The following is a 21792-nucleotide window of genomic DNA, read 5'->3' as shown; positions in this document are numbered from 1 at the left end:
ACTTGATAGTCTAACAGTGGCAGAGCTGTCAGGGTGAAAAACCCCCCAAAACATTTAAATTGAAAGAAATCATGAGCCTAAATTCAAAAGTCAAATTGAACCGTGGATTTGGAGAACTGTGACATGCCTGCAATTCATCAGTTAATCGTTTAATATCTAAAATAACAAAAAAAAATTTGAAAATGCTCATCACAATTTCCCAGAGCCAAAAGTTACGTCTTAAAATTGCTTTTTTTTCCCAACCAACCTGTGATTCAGTAAAATATTTCTGATTCTGATTCTAAATGACAAAGAAAAGTATACATTACATTGAAGAAATGTTTGAAATTTTTGCTCAAAAAATTGACACAAATAGTACTAAAGCACTACAGCAAATAGTTGGCAACTCATTTTTTCATTCGGTTAGAGCTGTGTATTGGCATGAATCTGGTGATTCAAAACGTGTCACGATACAGAGGTTACGATTTAATCTATAGCAATACATTGGGATACTGTAAGCAAGGTGGTATAATGCAATTTTATTTTTACTAATTTTAGGAAAACTGCCACAGTATAAAGAACACCACTACATGCATAAAATCTGAGTTTTAAAAAGTTTACTTCTTTCCATGCAGTCAGAACAGTGGAACACTGCGCAAGTCTTTGCATGTAAACTATTAATTAGAAATTGCTGTAGTGTTTCAAGTTTTTTTGTTTTTTTTTAAGACAATATCAATTTTAGAGGGAAAAAATTCACTGATTATCAATATGGTGTCCAATATAGTGGAAGTGACAGTATAGTTTGGGGGCTGGAACATGTGGATGGTGTATCAGTTTTAGATCAATATGACTATGCAACAGTACCCTCAAAGACTGTTATCTCAAACAAATAACTTTATTAAAAAACATGATATATTTTATTTAACATATTAAATAATTTAACTTATACATATACCAGCCAGTTGTGAAAAGGAACACAGGGAAAATGAAGAATAAGTAAAAATAAATATCTAAATAAACATCAGTACTCTTCAGTAACAACAGAAATATCTGTCAATTGCTGAATATTTTAACACTGTCAGTCAATTAGGGGCAGATAATGAAACAAGAAGCAGCTTCTCAGTATTTACTCCTGTCAGGGAGCTCCTCTTGTCCTCATAAATGTTTGACATTGTGCTAAATCTAAGTCACCCCAAGCATGGTTTTCATATCAGTGCATAGCTGTAAACATATACACAGATACAGTAAATCTCTGTTAGGCACATATTGGGCCAATATCAGGCTCTAAGTATCACAAAACATAATATTGCGATACTCGTGTGTATGACAGTCAATTAAATGACTAATTGTTGCAGCTCTAGTTTCCACACTATATTGATTGAAAGTGTAATCCAGGCAAATTAAGTTTTTTTTTTTCAAAATGTATTTGTTTTGGCAAGTTTACATAAGAAGCATTAAAACTGTACTTTCTATGACAAAGAGTGTGTGGAGTACACACATCCAAAAAAGTAAAACACGTGCTGCCAGAGCAAATACTTGACAGGGATCTCTGTTGGATCAAAACGCTGCTCAATTAAAATTTCTGGGAGCTACCGTATCAGTACAGTGTGCAGATCTTTGTCTGATTCTTAGGGCTGAATATCGGCACGTTGTAGAATTTGCAGGAGCTCTGCACGTTCACTTTAGGTGAATAATTTTAATACTGGATGGGCTTGTTTCTCCAATTTCCAGCCAGACGCAGGTTGTTCATCTGCTTGGCGCTCGATGCTGGAAAACTTCATTTTCTGGCATTTGTACAGTTTTTCTCTCACCTACACACACATACTGTACCGTCCCTCTGTTTTCTGTCCCGTGGTTAGCTGTCTAGTCATCTTTGGACATTTGTTGTCCCCCTTCTCTTCTCTTCCCTCCATCTCACACATATATAATGTACATCATGTACACACACACACACACACCATGCACAATTGTTTTTCTCTCTAGAAGGCAGTTTGGCTCTGTGCCAGCTCTCATTATCACCGATATCTGTATACACTGTCCACCCCCAGCCCCTTCCTCTGTCACACACACACACACACTCCACACCATCATTACCCCCCCTCCCTCCCCACCATCCCACCCCCTCATCACACACACACATACACATACACACAGCACCCATACTACTCATGCCTTGCATTCACACGCCTCTTAAAGAGTGGCAGCGTGGCTGGTAACATGCTGGTTACATATGTTGCGCGCCTGCTGTCTTTGTCTGAGAAGTTGTTCGTTTGTGGCTGAGCACAAGCCTACGTGAGCCCAATGACAATAAGGAGTGGACCCTCGCAAGGGGAAGGGGGAGGTGGGGGAGGTGGGGGAGGGTGTGTGTGTATGTGTGTGTGTGTGGGGGGGGGGGGGTTACCAGCGGCTGGAGGAGAGGAGGTGTGGGGGAAGGAAGGTGGGGAGGTGTGCGTGCGTATGTGTGTGTGTATGCATGTGTGTGGAGGGGGCACGTATAGGATGAGCAACACTGACCTCTAGTGGCCTGAATTTAGTGTTGAACATGTGTTTCTTTTACCAAGCAGGTCTCCAGCAGCAGTTATTTTTCATCCTGTAGGTCAGTTTCAGTGTTTGGAGCAGAAAAAAATAATCTTATGGACTAAACACATGATCACAGTTCATCTGCTGTAGGTGGAGCTGGTAGACCACAGACTGAAGATCATGTGAAGATTGTATTTACAAGGTGCACTGGATTAAGATGCCAATACTACTTAAACCAGTGGTTCCCAGCCTTCTTTTCTTAAGGGACTCCTTTTCTATCATTGAGTAAACTCATGACCCCTGACTAAACAGGGTGACCAGACATGCTGAAAAAAGGACAATCCCAAATTACAAGCAGCTGTCCCGAACCCTGGATCCTGTCCTTTTTTTTTTCTTTTTTTTTTTTTTGGCTTTTTCATGGTAGGAAAACTGACAATGTGACAGGAATGGGGGAGAGAGAGTCGGGGGATGCAGCAAAGGGCTGCAGATGGGAGTCAAACCCAAGGCTGCTACTCAGACTCACAGCCTCCGTATATGGTGCACATGCTCTACCAACTGAGCTACCTGGCTGTCAAATCCTGTCCTTTTTATCCCAAAAATGAATCATGAAAGTAATACATAATATGAGGAACATATGAATTTGTGAAAATATTCTGATCAAATCAGTTATGAAGGCTATAAGTCCTGCTTTTATTTATTAAAAAATGTCCTGTTTGTTCTTGTTAAATATGTAGGAGTATTATTTACGTGTTTTCTCTGGTCTGTTGCACTGATTAGACTGTCATAAATAACAATATGTTGATGTCCTTTGACCTTTTTTTAAACCAGATGACAGAGAATGCAGCCACCATTGTAGGAAGAATTTGTGATAAAAATATCTACCAAATAGAGATCACAATGACTGTGGGAAGTTTGTCTGATTTGGATGAATTTTGAACAGATTATTCCTTGTGAATATTCCATCAGAGATGAGCTTTTTAATATTTTCAGAAACTTTTTATACAATTCTCTGTCTGTATCATGTATTTTTTATTTTTAACAATCATACATATGGTACATACATAAGGTATAATCTGCAGTATTTTCCTAAAGAAAACAATGTGTACACTCATGACATATATGACATAAAGCCTTTCAGTCATTATGTATGACCCTCTAGAAGTTCAGGATGAAGCTAAAGAGAGTGAAGACCTGTTCACTGTGCCCTTAAACAACATTATCTTTTGGTTTTGTTCACAGAAAGTATTTCTTTTTAAATTTTCTTATATATATATATATATATATATATATATATATATATATATCTTAAAATGAAGAAGGTTCAGCTTTGGCATCAGGCTGGGAAAGACTTAAACAATACCTGTACTTGTGTGACACTGGCAAAAAAACAAAACTCTTGAACTCATATCATGACGCAAATCTCAATTTAAAGTCACAAACAATGTCTTATTTATGTTGCATACTTGCCTGAAAACTCTGGAACGTGACATTCAAATGGGGATCATTTTTATTTGAACTACTGTAGAACAAGGCTGGTCATAATCTATATTTTATAATGTCAGCAAAGCCCTTTAAATCTATAATGTATAACATTTCTACTTCAAAATATGTATAAACGTAGACCTAAGTCATACATTTTGATGAGTTGTGTACAAGAGAAATCCTTGATTTATTTAAGGAAAAAGTGTGTTTCCCAGTAGCTGCTTGGTGCTTTAACTTCTGTAAAAACACAAGATAACAAAGAGGACAACTCTCATTATCCCACATTACTTCACAACATAATCAAGCTACGCCTTTTGTTATTGTTTTGACGAGAGACACCTCTAGCAGCAGACGTTACAGTCATATACAACTTAAAACTGTGTAAACTAATGTTCAAAATTTTCAAAAAGTCATAAATAATATAAATATAATGATTGAAATCAAAATGTTTAGGCACAAAGTCTTTTTCGTGTTGTACACTTGCCTCAAAACTTTGGAACATGGATATGTTTTTTTAGTAGTTTTATTCATGCGGTGACTGAATAAAATAAGTTTTTATTTGGATCAATGAAGGACAGACTGTTGTATTCTATATTTTTCTTATTGTCAGCAAATCCCATTAAAAGACCAAAACCAACAATGTATTTATCCTACAACAAGTATTGTCTGTGTATCCAAAGCTTGTTCCTCTGAGTCACAGAGCTCCATTGTTGTCAAAAAACTATTAAAAACAACAGTGAGCTACACTGTTGCACTGAGCAACATGTTCCTACGATATGAACATGGGCACTGAAGTTTATTTTGAGTTTATTATTTTTTTATTTAGCCTTCATTTTATCAGTCCCATTGAGATACAACAGCTCTTATGCTTGCCAGAGTACCAAATGTGTATTAATACGCCACTGAAAATAGTCCCGTTTTGAGATCAGGCTCTTCTTCTGACCACTTCTAGTATGTACAGAGAATCTTCATCTTAAATACCCATAATCCACTGAAGATCCAGCATTAGACACGAATCAAGCCAGTTAAACAAATGACATTATACATTTCCACACCAAATAAGAAAAATACCAAACTTTGAAAAAAATATAAATCTTCAAAAAAAATAAATGATCAAAATATTTAATGTAAAAAATGTTTACACATCTATAATAAACACAATCTATAGAGTTCATGATGCACACACACCTTCTGTGTGTTGCTCAACCCGAGTTCATATACACAAATATTTAAAAAATACACCAATCTTATAAAATTATAAAATATCTTATAAAATATAGATCTATATCAAACATGGTTTGATACAGAATTCATGTTGCACACATCAGTCTTTTCAAGGAAAGCATTTATATCTAGATCTATAATAAATGCACAGATGTATATAAATCAATCAATCAATACGTATAGTACAAAAGGTTACAAACAGAACAATATATAGAATACATTTGGACCTGAATGCAACACGCAGCATTGAGACTCAGACCAACACAGTGTTGGCTTTGGTCTTTTCAAATATAGAATATCACATATTTTGTTCTTTAAGTTTGTATTTCATAATGTTAGCATGAAGTCAAAAAACAAATTAGAGAACAATATTTAAACTATAGATTCCTTCTATATTTCTCTGAAGCTTATTGCAGCATGGATGGAGGGTCTACTAGAGTAAACTTTGAATGTACATCAAGCCAGCTTACTAAACTTTTTTTTTTCTTTGCTTCTTTAAGGGACAGGGTTTTTTTTTTTCCTCCAGCCCTTTTGTCGTCATCACAATCCCTCCACATCCTCTATAAATTCCCACTTGTTGTCTTGGAGGCCTGAGGAGTAAAAATGTCCTCTAAGCTACTCACTGCTAATCTAAAAATATGCTAATGGGACTGCTCAATGAATGAAGGGAACAGGGAGGCGTTCATCGCCACGTCGGCCCATTCAAAGCCTCGCCGCTCAGATAGCGCGTAAGCTAACTCTTAACGAGATGAGTAGACGAGGAGACAGTATTAATTAGCTCACAATTAGCGCTCCCCAGTCTCAGACTAGCCACCAGCTGTTATCGTATGAGGGACTTTTTTTTTTTTTTTTTTTGGCCCAAAATTGGCCAGAGGTAGGTTGACAGGCCTCCTCAGAGGAACAGATGGTGAATGCAAGGCTTGTTGGCAATCAGCACGTTTTTAGCTAATGACTTAATTAGCTATGCAAATTGACAAATCAGTGTGGATATTGTCATTTAGTTGAAAAGCTCACCTAAATTAATTAGCCTGATTAAGGCATAGTGGGGTGTAGAAGTGGTCACTAGGGGGGTTTTGGGGATGGCTTGGATAAATAAACGGCTTCTCCCCGAGTGTGTGTGTTTTGAGGTTTGGGTGGTGTGTGTGTGTGTGGAGGGGGGTGTTGGAGTATGTTAAGTTGTTTAGTTGTGTTTGTATGTTTACATGAGTGCTTGCTGGATGTGATCATGTGTGTTTGTTCTGTTCATGTTTGTTTATCTCTGTGGGATTTGTAGCGAATGTGCTCCTGCATGAGTGTTCATCATGTACATACTGTAGGATTAACACTCTATGGTATGCATTATGATGCCACTTTAGGGTGTGTTATATTTCCTCCCAAAACAAAAAAAAATCATACTTTGTCCCATGGTCTGTAGTGCTGTTTATCCATCTAGATGTTTTTGGTGTGAGCTGCCAAGTTTTGGAGATATCAGCAGAGATGTCTGCCTTCTGTCATAACATAATGGAACTCAGCTTGTGGGGCTCAAAGTCCCAAAAAAATACACTTAAAAAACTCAACAGAACTTGTTGTGAGCAGTTTGATGTAAGAACTACTTTCTTTCTGCAGTAGAATCTGCCAGAACTCATTTCTTACCAATAGAAAGAAAGTAGTTCCTACATGTAACTACTCCTACATGAAAGAGACACTGGTTTTGAATTTTTCAAACATATTTTTGGGGCTTTGAGCACCATAAGCCAAATGCCATTTAGTCCCATTATATGGGAGAGAAGGCAGACACCTCTACAGCTGATATCTCCGAAACTCTGCAACTCACACTAAAACAATATAGATGGATAAACAGCACTATAGACCAGAGGGAAAACATGTATTTTTGATTTTGGGGTGAACTATGTGAGGAGGGCTGAAATAAAGGGATTCAACATGATTTCAGAGAGTGATGTGACAAATTAACACACTGCTATTAGTTTCTTCAGGGTCCTGCCTCTTCTGTTTTTTGTCACAGCATAAATGAGGATGTATTGTGTGAGTGTAAAGGGCCAAAACTGTTACTGAGAGGAAGCACCGTACCATAGAGGAGTTTACATTCAAGTGCTTTTGTCTGTGTTTATGTTCAGGTGTGTGATTGTACAGTAAGCTAATCTAGGTTTGTGTGCCAGTGTGTGTGTGTGTGTGTGTGTTGCAGAGGAGATGGCTGAGAGAGAAGAGCGAGATCTCCCAAGCCGGGCAGCGTTGACACACATGGCCAGTGAAGCGTGCGCTCCATTTAACTGTACAGCTTCTTCCCGGGTTACATTGGGTGGCGCTGGGGCTCGCCAGCAGGGAGATGCTTAGCCAGTGAAAAAGGAAGATGAGATTCACAGACTCAGCACACACACAAAGAAACGCAGCCGTGATTCAGAGCTTATTGATCAGCGTTCAAATTCACAAATTACACTCCAGTGATTATTTGTCAACAGAATCTGATCTGCTTTGTTCATGATGTGCAGAAGAATTTGGCCTGAAACGTGGAATAAAACGAGCACATGCTGGTGTATTCCCCCTCCTGAAGAATCGTTAGGATTCCTTCAGTCACAGATAGAGGAGGATAATGGATAAATCTCTCCCCTTCCCTTCTCTGACCCGCTGTGAGAGGGCCATCTCTGTGAAATATGTCTTACATGATGAGTATTGATTGGGGCGGGGACAGAGCGCCGGGGGAATCCGCTTTCTGTACGGGAAGGTTTCATTTGCAGAGTGCTGGAGAGGGTCGACCGTATGGACGGGTTCACTGGATATACCAACGACTGTCCTAAACACACACACACACACACACACACACACACACACAAACATCTGTACTAAACACACACACGTCTGTCCTAAACACACACACACAAACATCTGTCCTAAACACACACACACACGTCTGTCCTAAACACACACACACAACACACACACACACACACACACACACACACACACACACACACAAACATCTGTCCTAAACACACACACGTCTGTCCTAAACACACACATGTCTGTCCTAAACACACACACACAAACATCTGTCCTAAACACACACACACGTCCGTCCTAAACACACATACACAAACGTCTGTCCTAAACACACACATGCACACAAACATACAGACACAGTGTCTGTCCACACACACACACACACACACACACACACGTACATCTGTCCTGAACACACACACACACAATGAAACATACACACAAACAAACTGAAACATATACACACACACTGTGTATATAGAACACACAGAGAACCCTTCTGTGGTGTAATGGTTCTACCCAGAACCTGAACCCTGGTTCAGTTTGATCTGGACTGAGACCACCTCTCTTTGCCAGACCAAAGTCCAGCTGTTGGATTGAGGTCCGTGGCAGGTTTCCCACTTGTAATTTTGGTCCGGAACAAACTGAAAAGTCCAAAAGTCTGGCGCAAATGATGTAGGTGTGAAAACACCCGTAGATCCCAAGGATTTTATCTAGAATCCACCCACAAGGTTCTATCAAGAACCCTTTCATATTACAGTGATTTTATCTGAAGTCTACACACAAGGTTCTGTCAAGGGTTTTATGTAGAATACATTCAGAGGGTTCTACCGAGAGCCCTTTTATATTTCAAAGGTTTTACTAGAACAGACACGCTCAGTGGGTTCAACAAAGAACCTTTTTTCAGAACAGGGTTTTTCAGAAGCAAATGGTTCTGGGTAGAACCTCAGCCCTAACTCTTCATGTTAACATGAACATGGTCGATTAAATTCTAGATGATGTGACACAGACAACACACACAAATTCATTTATTTGATGTAATGCACATGTTGTACGGTCATTTTGGGTGGATGTGTGTTCACTTGACATTCAGATGGTGGACTGGTCTCAGGATTAGATGAAACAGATATGCATTAATTTCTTCTCTGGTGATTTCTCACTCACTTTAGCAATGATAGTTTTGAATTAGTCAAATGTGGACGGCCCTGCACCAAACTGAAAAGGCATCTAGGCTGCCGTTGTCTGTATACAAATTTTTTGTTTGTTTGTTTGTTTGTTTACTTTTTAAGTTGTTTTTCATTTTTCCCAAGAAGCATATGTACAAGCAGACCAGCATCAGAATCAGAAATACTTTATTGATCCCTGGGGGGAAATTGTTAATGTTACAGGTGTGCTCTGTTCAAGAATATGAAATATATATATAAGCCTAGAGAATTATGAGAATAGAAATAAGAACTATGTACATTCTACTACAATATATAAAAGAGATAATATAACAATAACAATAATAACAAATATATACACTAAGAAATGTGGAAAATTGAATGTGCCTTATCTACAATATATGTAACAGCAATATAAAAATATAAAACTACAATATGTAGAAAATATAAGATGAACAGAAATACAATAATGGATGTAAGAATTACCTGCAAAAATGTGCATCAAGCTATAACACATACATATAGTGTTACAGGAATGGTGTGTAAAAGGAAATAATACGAAAGAAAATGAGGCTCAGCACTTATATAATATAGTAAGAGAAACAATATGATGAACTTGATGATAATGATAATTTTTGTATGCATGGATTCATGCCCGATGTCCCTCGTTCAGTCATTTGTCTACAGCAAGGGGCAAGTGGTAAAAAATAATTAAACTATAAACTAATTTGATAATCAATTAATCGTTAAAGTAATTTTTCATGTAACAATGGAATAAAATGCTGTTTTCACCCTCTCAAAGGTGAAGGTTTTTCTGCTTTTCTCCATTTATTATCATACAGAACTCAATATCTCTGTGGTTTGGGGAGACATTTTGGACTTTGAAAAGTTAGGATGGACATTTTTCACTATTTTCTGGTACTTTATAGATGTTACTGACCTTTATTAAACATGGTAATGTAACTTTCTCAGGTCTCAGTTGTTTTTTTGATAACTGCTAATAAAGAAAAAAAGTGAATAAACACGTAAAGGTTGAACCCTGTATAAAGATGTTTTTAATGCCTGCCACTGGGTTGGATTCTCCTTAAAACCAGATGGAACAAGCCTGTGTTTACGTTTTCAGCCAAAGTTACAGCGAGTAGTACCTTGCCAGAAGCAGGAGGAGATTTTTTATATAGATAACTTTATTGTTGACATTATATTTTGTGCTTATGGTGGTGGAAACACTATAAATTTTGCCCACAAGGGCCTCCAAAATCAACACAATATGAGATTTAAAATCACTGAAGCTGTGGCACTCCCTTATCTCGCTTGATACCGAGTTCCATAATGTTCCTTTGTAACCTCTTTATATACGCATTTTTGTTCTACCACAAGTGTTTTGTGCTGGTCGGGGGGTACTTGGCTGAAAAAATATTTCAAAGGTGGTACATACAGTAAATGAAGGAAGTTTAAGAACACCATGACGTTTCTGAAGAGGTGTTTGTACCCAAAACATCACATAGTGGCATATTAATAGATTTTCTTAGGAGCATAAGCTAGTGTGCAGACTCTATTTTTCCTTTTCTGACAGGCATTTCTGTCCAGCACCTTGTATTTATCACGTGTGACTGTGCATGCTTTTGTAAACGTTTTGCACGCACAGCAGTGACCTCATTGTGTCTTAATGCCAGCGTTCAAATAGCATAATCAGTATGTGAATAAAGTGCGTTTTTAAGTAACACAGCTGTGAGTTTAACAAAAAAGGACACAGTTTGAACATGATGTGACCTTTTTAAACAGTGTGCACCTGCGGACAAGAAGATTTGTATCTTCTTTTCTTGTCTCTCTGTAAACTTGCTCACCCTCTCTCTCTCTCTGTTTCTCACCAGGACGTGATGGTGGTGGGCGAGCCGACCCTGATGGGCGGCGAGTTCGGCGACGAGGATGAGCGTCTGATCACTCGTCTCGAAAACACGCAGTACGACGCCACCAACGGCCTCGACGACGAGGACGACTTCAACAGCTCCCCGGCTCTGGGCAACAACGCCCCCTGGAGCAGCAAACCCCCTGCCGCTCAGGACAGCAAGCCTGAGAGCACGGCGCCCCAGCCCTCACAGTAAAACGAAAGAAGAAGAAGAAGAAGAAGAAGAAAACAGCAGATCCTCGGCTCCACGTGGACTGGACTTTTTAACCTCTCCCCCTCCCCCGGTGGCTTCCATGCCTCATAACATCGAACTGAATCAGAAACCCCGTCTGCAAACTCACCACTGGCACGTCCAGCCAAAATACGTCCGCTCTGGATATTTTCTTCTTCTCTGAATCACTGCAACATCCTGGAGAAAGAACACTGAGAACTGGCAGCATTGCACAGCAATATCCACATGTCAAAGACTACAAATGATGCATACGAGTCGTATGCAACTTTAATGTAAAAATAGCAAGGCGTCGGGATTTTTTTCAGTGGAAAATTGCGGATCAAATTCTCCTCATTGGACGCTTAGATACAAACCTCTCGTCTGGTGGAATACTACAGCTGTGATTGGTTGACCTGCAGGTCGCAAGTCATCATGCTGACAGCAGACAGTGGGGAGAAAAGAAGAAGAATAAAAACAACAAAATGTCTCAAAAAAAAAAAAAAAAAAAGGCAAGCTCGACGTGGAGAAGGCAAGTTGTTTTTTAACAGCCGATGGAAGTGTCTAACTACATTGGAGATAAATGAAACATTGTTTGAGGCAATTGCATTTTTATTGGAAATTCAGTTGGCTGTTGGTTTGTTTCTGCTGTTGCTGTTTATTTCCATTTCCAATTAAGAGGAAATAAAAGTTCTCTACCGCTATGGACTCCTTTCAAACGAGGGGAAAGTCGTGTCCTAGGATTGTTTTTTCCACTTTAACTGCGGTCGTCACAGATTGTGATTTCATGCAAACCAGTTTGATTGTGTTCGTAGTCTATTGGTATTTTGCTTCTCTCAGAATCGTTTGCAATCACGTTGTAATTTTGCCGATCAGTATGTGAACTTTGCCGACACGCATTGAAGCATTAATTGATTTTTTTTCTCTTCCCTCCTTGAAAATTGGACTTCTTTCCCTTTAACGACCTACTCCCAAACTGATACTAAAGCCTTTTTCCTGCATGATTTTATAGGATTTTTATTTTGTTTGATATATGTACTTTTTAAAGCAACATCAGTCCTGATTTTCCTTTTGGGTTCATCAGTTTGGGAACACTGTTACAAGGTTTGTAGCTCTGTAAATAGAGGTGGAATCTATTTTGTCCACTGTAAATCAGCCACTGAAACCAGTTTGGATATGGCAGCTGTTTTGTTTTTGTACAGGAGGTTCAGATTTCTGTTGGGTGGTTTGGATGGACGCTGGTTTGCCTCTTAACTCTCTAATGTTCCCCGTCTTCTTTAGCTAGTGCAGAACCAAAGCCACAAAGTTACGGTCAAACGGTCAACAGAATTCTTACATGTATTCTGCGACACATGAAGAAAACTTTTTAAATTAAAAAAAAAAAAACGCACAGATAAAATCCCATCCACCCCACAGAAATGGTTTGAGATCCCTGTATTTGTGTTCACAATTGTTCTTTAATCTTTAATTGAATTGATATTATATCCCTGATATCTTTTGTTGGACCTTTGTTTGAAAAATGGGCGAGAGGACAGCGACAGACGTCTTTATACAATTGGATCTTATGGGTATTTATTTGTGCATTTGTAAGGAAGCTAACACATTTCTAAATATGTTTGAGCCTAGTATTATTAGACACCATTTGTACATTATATAGCAGAGGTGTTCAGTGTCATATCTGATGTCTGGTATGTATGCTTTACCATTATGTGTGCCAATAAACCGTGCTTACAAACAAGTTGAATTTGGTTTGGTTACATGCATCGTGTGCATGTAACATCAAGGAATTAAGGTCATTATTATCATCATTATACAACATAGGGTTGTACAATAAAATTGCAGTTGTAATTCCTTCATAATAAACACAAAATACAACATATATAAGCATAATTAATTAAATTCAGAATGGAATAGGATAAAATGTAAAAGCAAATGAAATAAAAACACATAGGCCTGAAATTATTTACATATACGCACTTATACACCCTGGAAATAATTCTGTGGTGCATTTTTTAAATTTGCATCAAGTTGAATGGAAACAGGAGCAAAAGATGGTGATGATCAAACAGTTGACTTCTTCACATAAAAAGTTCAACATGTCGAGTTCAGTATCTGTTTATTTGGATCTTAACTGTTAACTCAGATCGGTTTGAGAAGGCATCGAAAAGTTTATCTGGCAAAAACAACCTCACCACAACATTTCTTAACAGATGGAAAAGTTTCATTTTGTCTCATCCAACATGGGCAAAAAGTACCGAAGCCCTGAGAGGAAAGTGAGGGAAAAGATTTTAGCTATCCATTTTCTAAGTCTAATCTAAACAGATACAAAACAAGAACGCAAACGCAAACAGACAAACAAAACAAAAAAAAAAAAATATTAGTGATGACCCCAAAAAAGAAGTTGCACTTATTTCATAATTGACAGGGTATTGACCTACGACACCATGTCACCAGTCTTATCTAAACTGTTTTCTCTCCTGCATTTAGAACTCAGAGGGACAGTAGAAGGGACAGTAGAAGGGACAGTAGAAGGGACAGTAGAAGGGACAGTAGAAGTGATAGTAGAAGGGACAGTAGAAGGGATAGCTACTTATCCATGGTCAGTCTACAGCAGAAGGTGGATGACATGGCCCAGTTTAGAGAAGCAGAGAGGAGTACCAGCATGGAGGCTGAGCAACGTTCTGCTGTTCACAGGATCATCAGCAAAAAGTATACTAGCCACAGAAAAAAATAATGTCAGTTTAAGTGTATGATATAGTCACAGTATTTTCACCACTTTATCTTGCCGTCATTTGGCCTTTTTCAACAGGAAACTGCTGTTATGTAAGCCAGATATTGCTCTCAACCACATTCCTTCAGGAAAAACATTTTACCTCACAGAACATAGGAGTTGCTGGTCTACCACTGCCTCAGCTGGTTATTTTTTTGTGTAATTGTGTGGCTTGGTTGACTTTGAACTAACCTTTTTTAACACCAAGGTTACACAATAACACAAACTCATAAATCAAGACAGCTCCTGCATTCCGTGAGGAAAAATTACTATTTTTCCTAAAGCAGTCTGGTGTTTTTGGAGTGAGTGATATTAAGCTCACTTAGCACTGGTTTCCCATCAGAAAAGACCATCTGATGTCAATGTAAAGAGGTGATAATATTTTACATAAAGCATACACTTAAACTGATACTGATTGTTTTAGGTGGATTTGTTTGTTTTGCGAAAATACATTTTGCTGCCGACCCTGTCCACATCAGTGCATCACTTAGCTTCCACACTGGTGCTCCTCTCTGCTTCTTTAAACTGAGGACCAGCTGTCTGCTGTAGTTAATACACTGACTATGATAAGAACCCCACTTCAAATTATTTGAACTCGGCTTTTAAGTCATAAACACAGGAGACGAAACAGTTCAGATCAGACTTATAAAATGAACACAATTTTTTTTCTCACTTGCCTCTCAGATAGTCCAAACTGTACCTTTAAAAACAGGTGAAAAAAGATTTTGCCTGGATCAACTTTCAAGTTGACATTTTTTTAATCACAAAAGGTGATTTTTTTTTTTTTAAGTTTTCTACTTTTCTTGTCAGCATAATCAGTGTTTGTTATTGTAATACTAATTTCAGCTACAAAAAGCTGAAGTGCAGCACTAACCCGTGTTCTAAACGGGGCTGAGGGTGTTCGTATTTTCTACCAGGTGAGTTTTAATTCGCCCGTGCACTCTAAACACAGTGTACATATATTGTGTTAAAAGTTACATTACTGTCATGTGTTTCTTTTAGCTGAAAATGTATTTTAACTCTAATATCTGATTAATACTGTTCAATACATATTTCTAGTCAAAAGAAAGAAAGCTTTAAATGATTAATCGTGTTCTAAAGTCGTAAACACAGCAGATAGATGAGAATTAGAAAATGGATCAACAGAATGCTTTTCTCACTTGCCTCTCAGAGCTTCTGTTGAAAATGAAAAATGGAAATTTAAACATGTACAATCCCATAAGAACTGCACACTGCCTGAGCTGACTGATCTCTCTGAGACTGGGAACAGTTTCATTCCCTCCTATGCTGCACATAATAAAAAGACAAAAATCTAACTTACACTTAAGGAAACTAAATTTCTGGACCAAAATTGTTGTTTTGTACGATATTTTGTCTTGTTCCTGCTGTCAGCCAGTGAAAGAAGATGATTGGAAATTACATCCAAATATTCTCTGCATCTGAGATGAGGTCTAATAGCAGAAAATGATGCAGTGATCCAACAGTACCTAAAATTCTTGTTTTGGTGTCAGTCTCTTAAAATAAAAGAGCAAAACCTTCTTTCCAGAGATGCCATTTTCAGCTGACATTTAATAAAATCTGTTGGGAGACATCTATTGCAAAACAACCAGTGATAAGATTGAGATAGAAGCAGAGATAGACAGACATAGACCAGAGTGAAATGCAGCAACGAGACAGATGTGTTTAAATATGAAGCCATGCTCATAAACATATTTCAGCATTCAAACATTAAAGTAGTACTTGGTTTCATTTATGTACTCATTCGTTTACTTTTCATTAAAAGTCTTAACAGGTTCATGCACCCTCTCCTCTGCTCATTAAAAGTTAATCAAAAGAATTCTGGGAAATGTAAAATGTGAAGAATTTGTCTAAACAACTGCCTCTTTTATTCACAAAATATGTCCTGAAATATGAAGAGGATGTCAAAATGATATCAAGTGAAATGTGGAGCACAGTTCATGAGTAGGTTGGTTATATAAGTACATGTCCTCAAGTACTATACTTCTAAACAAATCTGAGGTACTTGTACTTTACTTTAGTCTTTTCTTTTTAATGCCACTTTCTACTTCTACTCTGCTTTATTTGAGAGGGAAATATTACTCCACTACAACTGACTGACAGCTTCATTTATTTGTTACTTTAAAGAAAATTAAAATTTTTTGCTCACAAAACATATGAAGAGTTTATAAAATATAGGGGTTTTGTTATAAATTAAATTACCCGAAATTATTTTATAGCACAGCTGAAAAAATTAGCCTTGTTAATTGATCAATTAGTCAGTTGACAAGAAATAAATCAGCAACTATTATCCACTGAAATCATTTAATGCCAAACATCTCATGGTTCATGCTTCTCAAATGTAAAGATTTGTTGCTTTACATTTAAATTAATTAAATGTATCTTTTAAAAAACTGCGGACTTGTCAAAGACAGCATTTCTAACTATTGTTAGGATTTTTACAAGTAAATCAATCAATCAGTTGATTAATGGAGAAGATAATCAGCAGATTAATCCATAATGGAAAAAAATGTTCAAAATGAGCTCCACCTCAACCAACTACAAGAGTTGAGTCATAATAATTTAATGTTATCACACATAATTAGTACTTTAACTTTTGATATTTACGTACATTTTCCTGCTCATACTTACATCCTTTTTTCTTTTTTCTTTTCACTTTCGTTGATAACTGTATTTTTACAGTGTGAATACTTTCTCCAACACTGCAGGTATTTCATTCTGACAGAGTTAAGATTTGATCTTTCCTATATTCATCTCCGTGTTGGTTCTTTATTAAAATCTTGACATGCAAAGCCTGTTTCAGAAGTTACCTGAACAATTTTTAGAAAGTAAAAATAAAGTAAAACTTGGCAAAATTCTCCTGATAACTCAGCAGGAACCGCCTCGGCACTGTTGTTGGGTAAACTTTAAATCCAGGGCAATTTGATGGAGCGTTGGCGACACCAAGTGGTGAGTCTTGGATACTGCAACAACATTCAACTATTCTGTCTCATTAAACCCATTTCATTCCAGATTACCTGTTTTTTTTTTGTTTTCTTACCCACAAACAATTGTATTAATGTTAAAATTAATTTTTCATTCATTCATTTATGTTTTAGGGTGGTCATTAACTGGGAAACAGTAGGCAAAATGAAATGATGGCTACAAAAAATACAAAAACATTACCTATATAAATATACAACATATATCTTAATGTGCATTACAGCTCTTGGCATAAATGAGTCAAGGTTTGGCGTTAGTTCATTTGTTTTTGGACGAAGAATTGTCCCATAATGTTCATATTATTATTATTATTATTATAATTATTGTTGTTGTTGTTGTTTTTGTTGTTATTTTAATTACTACTGCTACTACTACTACTACTACTATTTGTTGATGAAGGTGTACAAAGAAATCAAAGTCTTTGTCTACCTTAGTTTTAGTGAAACAGATTAATGTTTTTGCCTCTTCTTCTTTATTGATATGACACATATGATTGGCCTCATATGTACCTGTACACTTGGCTTTATATTAAATAAAAACAGAAAATTTATTTTTAAAAAAGTCTCACAAAAGCAGCAGAGAATTTGAGGGCAGAAGTAATGTTAATATCTGGTCTTATTTTCATGTATATACATGTTTTCCGGGTAAATTATTTGAATTAAAAACCGCTGGACCTGACGCTCACCGTTATGACGTTGTTTGTTTTCACCTACAATGTGGTGACGTTGCACAGGGCGACGCGGCGGCGGCAGTGACGGCGGTCAAAGTAAAGATGGCGGACGTGTCGGGGACCGAGCTGTCAGAGGAGAAAGAAACAGAAATTGAGCTAAAGAAAAGACAGAAACGACCGTGGGATGATTTGCACAAGTCGGGTAAACTCGGTATAACCGCAGAACTGCCAGAAACGTTGGGATTTTACGACATAAGCGCTGTGAGGAGGGAGCAGCGGGAGACCTCAGCAGGTAAACGGACAGACGGGTCCCCCCTATTTACGCTACACAGCTAATACACGTTAGACGACTTTAACATGTGTAATTTAGTTCTCTTACCGTGTCCGTCAGCAGTGTTACTGTTGTGACTTAGTAAATATTACAGTTTAACGGTTACCATAACATTTTTCAATACAAATAAGTTACAACAGCTTCAAAGTAGCCATATTGTAAAGCCTGAGTGGAGAACTGTCAACGCTTGCTATCCAGTGTTACAGTCATGGCTAGCTTGATTAAGTAGCTAGCTAAAAACGAACTGTCTCTTTGGTTTCTGGTCACTAAACCTGCCTGTAAAAACAACTCTGTGACCGAGACAATAGAGTCATTCTGTCAAACTAGTTCTGGATCTTCTGTCTTACTTATAACTACTGTATTAATGCCTAAAGTTGGTCTGCATGGCTGCATTAACCGCGCCTGTAGCTATTTAAAGTTCAGAGAGGAGTAGGCATTGCACACATAAATAACATGTACAGTATGTAACCACAGTTTCAACCCCAGGATGTCCATAAATCACGCTTTGCAGGTGTTGTGTCAAATTAGATGTGGTGATTATTAGCTTTCGCCTGGCTTCTCCTACAAGATGGAAAGGAACATGTGTAAAGTCCTTACATAGTAAGCTTGATTGTTGTGTATTACTCCAGATGATGCTCTTTCAGTTTTTCATTATCTTACTTTATTTTATTATAAAGAGAAGTAGTTAAAATATATAAATGTGTCTGCAGAATTAAAAGTATTTGTAGCTCTGATTATCACTTAAACTTTGAGGTTTTGCTCACTGAAAAGTGGTTAAAAAGTGGTTTGCCACTGATGGGAACTAAAGGCAAAGAACTGGCTGGCAATATCTCAAAATGGTTGGCATTGTCAGTTATTCCTGCCGAGCCCTAACAGATGATATAAACAGCTTGCTTTCTTTCTTAAATAACATTTTAAAGCAAACTTAGTATTTTTTCTTAGTTGTTGATCAGAATAAATTTTGAATGTTGAAACTTTATTTTAGAATTCGGTAAATTTTGTGTTTGCCATTAGTTTTGACATTTGATCTGGGCTGATTGATATGGCTCATAAATAATATCTCAATATTTTTAGATTATGCCATGCTGGTTTTATAATATTGATATTAGATCGATATCTTGCCCAGCCCTGTTATATCTCTTTAATTCTGGATTTTTAAAAGGAATAATGGAAAGACTGTTCACTAATGAAATAAACATGAGTACATTAGAGATGGGAATTGAAAATGGGCATTTTTGATTTTGCTTATTGGTCCAATGCTTTTATTGATTCCGTGATTGATAACTGGTCAATTTTCAGTGTGGAAAAAAGTAGAAGAAATGCAACTGTTTTATTATCTCTGAGTCAGAACACAGTGTAGAAATAGAGTAAGACAAAGGTGTGCGTGTGACTGAAGTGTGCAAAAGCTACACTGTTTAACAGCTGTTTAATTTGGAACCGGTTCTTAACTGAACCGGTCTTCCATTGCTTTTTTTTGCTAATTTTACTTTACTCTGTTGTACAGGAAATACTTTATCTTCCAAGGTGATGAGTAAACATGCCTGTAGGATCTAGAGTATTTTCCCACGGTTGAGCAGTGTCTCACTTTGAGGTTTTGCTCAGTGTATGTCCTCCACACTGACAGTCATTGTTTGACTTGGAAGCAGGATACAAAATACAAAAAACACCAGCCAAATGCTGGTAAAATATACAAGAGGATGGTAGAGCTCCTTTACTCACCTGCCAAAAAACTAATGATAGTCTGTTAAGTGGCTGGCTGGTAAAATTTGAGCATTCACTAATCATTTGACTGATGGGCAAATGTTTATCAGTATTTCCCATAGCCCAAAATAACCTCCTCAAATGCCTGGCTTTGTTCATAAATCAAATAAAATATATGAGATTTTTTTTATTAAAAATTACTCCAAATGATTGATAGAAAAATAGTAATAGTGGCAAGTAATTTAATGTTGAAAACTAGGCTCACTGAGGAATTGTTTCAGCTCTTTGTTGATTTATCGATCAATAGATAGATACAATTATTTAACTATTTTTTAGTACTGTAATCTATCACTGTAGTTGCAGTTATTTTTCAAGCAGTACTGCCAAACATGCAAAACTTCTTCAAAAAAGATCACAATCTCATCTATTAAAATTTGTGACTCTTATCAAAATGCTACATAATCTGTGACCCATCAGTTTCTCTAATGTTTTAGCATAAACATGACAAAGACTAAGATCAGATCAGATATTGGCAGGTGAGGTGTCACTACAATAGAGCTGCAACTACCCATTGTTTCTAGTATCACTGATTATTTTCTCAATTAATTGATTAACCCAATATGACATATTTAAATATCTTGTTTAATGCAACCCACAGTCCAAGATCAAAACATAATAAGTTAACTTACCAAAAGAAAGTATTACTAAATTCATTGAGCCACACACTTGCATGGACCCTTATCCATCCCTGCACATTGTGAATTTATCCAGTCACGAATGAGTAACGGGTACATCTGATCTTAGGTAAATGCTACTGAATAAATATTGAACAGGATAAAAAAAAAATACTGAAGGCACTGTAGCCTAACTAAGTAAATTTGCACAAGAGGGAAAATTTAATTAAAATATAATACAAGGTTCTTGGGCCCGAGGTTATATGATTGTTAAGAGTCTTGGTGATCGAGGCACAGATGTGGGTGCTAAATATACTTGAATTAATGGGATATTTTTTGCTTCAACCCCATTCAACCCCAAAGTGTTTCAGCTCTATGTGTGACTGAGAATTTAACAGCAAAACTGTTGAAAGTTGAACCACCATTAGGTAAGGTCATGTCATGCTTCATGTACAATACATTCATGTTTGTTTCAGTTTATGAAGCGTGGCATGTTTGACAGTTTCACACAGGTTGAAGTCAAGTGGAAAAAACTTCAAGACAGTATGGGGGCATTTAGGATAGACTGAGACAGTTCAATAAAACTGCTATAAAAAGTTCCCTTTACCCTGTAGTTGTTTCATACAGGGAAAAGGGAACTTGTTATAATAAAAGATATTGTTTTATTTTAAACTGAAGAGTCTCTAATCTTTGTTTTAAAGAGTTTCTAATACATATATTTATTTGGTCACTCTATTGTTCCTCTAAATATGTAAAATGTCTTTCTTGATGTAGGATTCCCTCGGTTATGAGGCAACTGTCAGTTACTCTGTCAATCCCATGTAGTGGTTGATTGACATAAACATTTTTGGCAACAAAGATGTCTAAAATTCTCTAGTTTCAATTTCTCAAGTTTAATATTTACTGATTTTCAGTCTCTTATGGTGCTAAACTGAATATCTTTGAGTTTTAAGAGAAATCAAGCAATCTGAAGTTCTCACCTTGTGCCTTGGGAAAACTTTGATGGACATTTTTATCTGTTTTCTGATATTTCTAGACAAAATGATTAAAGTTGTAGTAAGTTATTCTGTATGCAGAAATATAGTGGATTGTTGAGTTTCATTCCTGGGTGGTCAAATAGTTACTCTTTGGGTTGTTGGTTTGAAACCCAAATAGCTGCTGAAGCCTGAAAACAGAGCCAACAGGAGGTGTAGATGTCTAGTTTTCTCTGACATTATTATTATTATTATTGTTGTGGATTTTTTCCCCCTCAATGATGCCAAAAATAAATGGCCTACCCCAGTGATGAATTCCAAAAATAATTACCAGACTAAGCAAAAAAAAAAAAATAAGAAAGAAAGAAAAAATAATTTGTTGTAGCCATAGTTTGATCATATTTAGCCATTGCAG

The 21792-nt window shown here is 37.0% G+C and overlaps 2 protein-coding genes across 6 annotated transcripts in view; both read left to right on the top strand.

The window, feature by feature from the left end:
- The window catches only part of ldb2a (LIM domain binding 2a), a 155505-nt gene extending 142510 nt beyond the window's left edge, over positions 1-12995 (top strand). For all 4 annotated transcript variants that reach the window (XM_084719756.1, XM_084719755.1, XM_084719754.1 and 1 more), the window contains exon 9: positions 11015-12995. In XM_084719756.1, the coding sequence (XP_084575882.1) occupies positions 11015-11245 (231 nt within the window). In that variant the 3' untranslated portion in view covers positions 11246-12995. The remainder of the gene's footprint in view (positions 1-11014) is intronic.
- Positions 12996-17766: 4771 nt separating this feature from the next.
- The window catches only part of tapt1a (transmembrane anterior posterior transformation 1a), a 37880-nt gene continuing 33854 nt past the window's right edge, over positions 17767-21792 (top strand). For both annotated transcript variants that reach the window (XM_084719752.1, XM_084719751.1), the window contains exon 1: positions 17767-17989. In XM_084719752.1, the coding sequence (XP_084575878.1) occupies positions 17800-17989 (190 nt within the window). In that variant the 5' untranslated portion in view covers positions 17767-17799. The remainder of the gene's footprint in view (positions 17990-21792) is intronic.

The sequence above is a fragment of the Lutjanus erythropterus genome, chromosome 5, assembly GCF_056507025.1.
Source record: "Lutjanus erythropterus isolate fLutEry1 chromosome 5, fLutEry1.hap2, whole genome shotgun sequence".
Lineage (NCBI taxonomy): Eukaryota > Metazoa > Chordata > Actinopteri > Lutjaniformes > Lutjanidae > Lutjanus > Lutjanus erythropterus.
The sequence above is the reverse complement of the archived record's forward strand: the minus strand, read 5'-3'. Positions and strand labels throughout refer to the sequence as shown.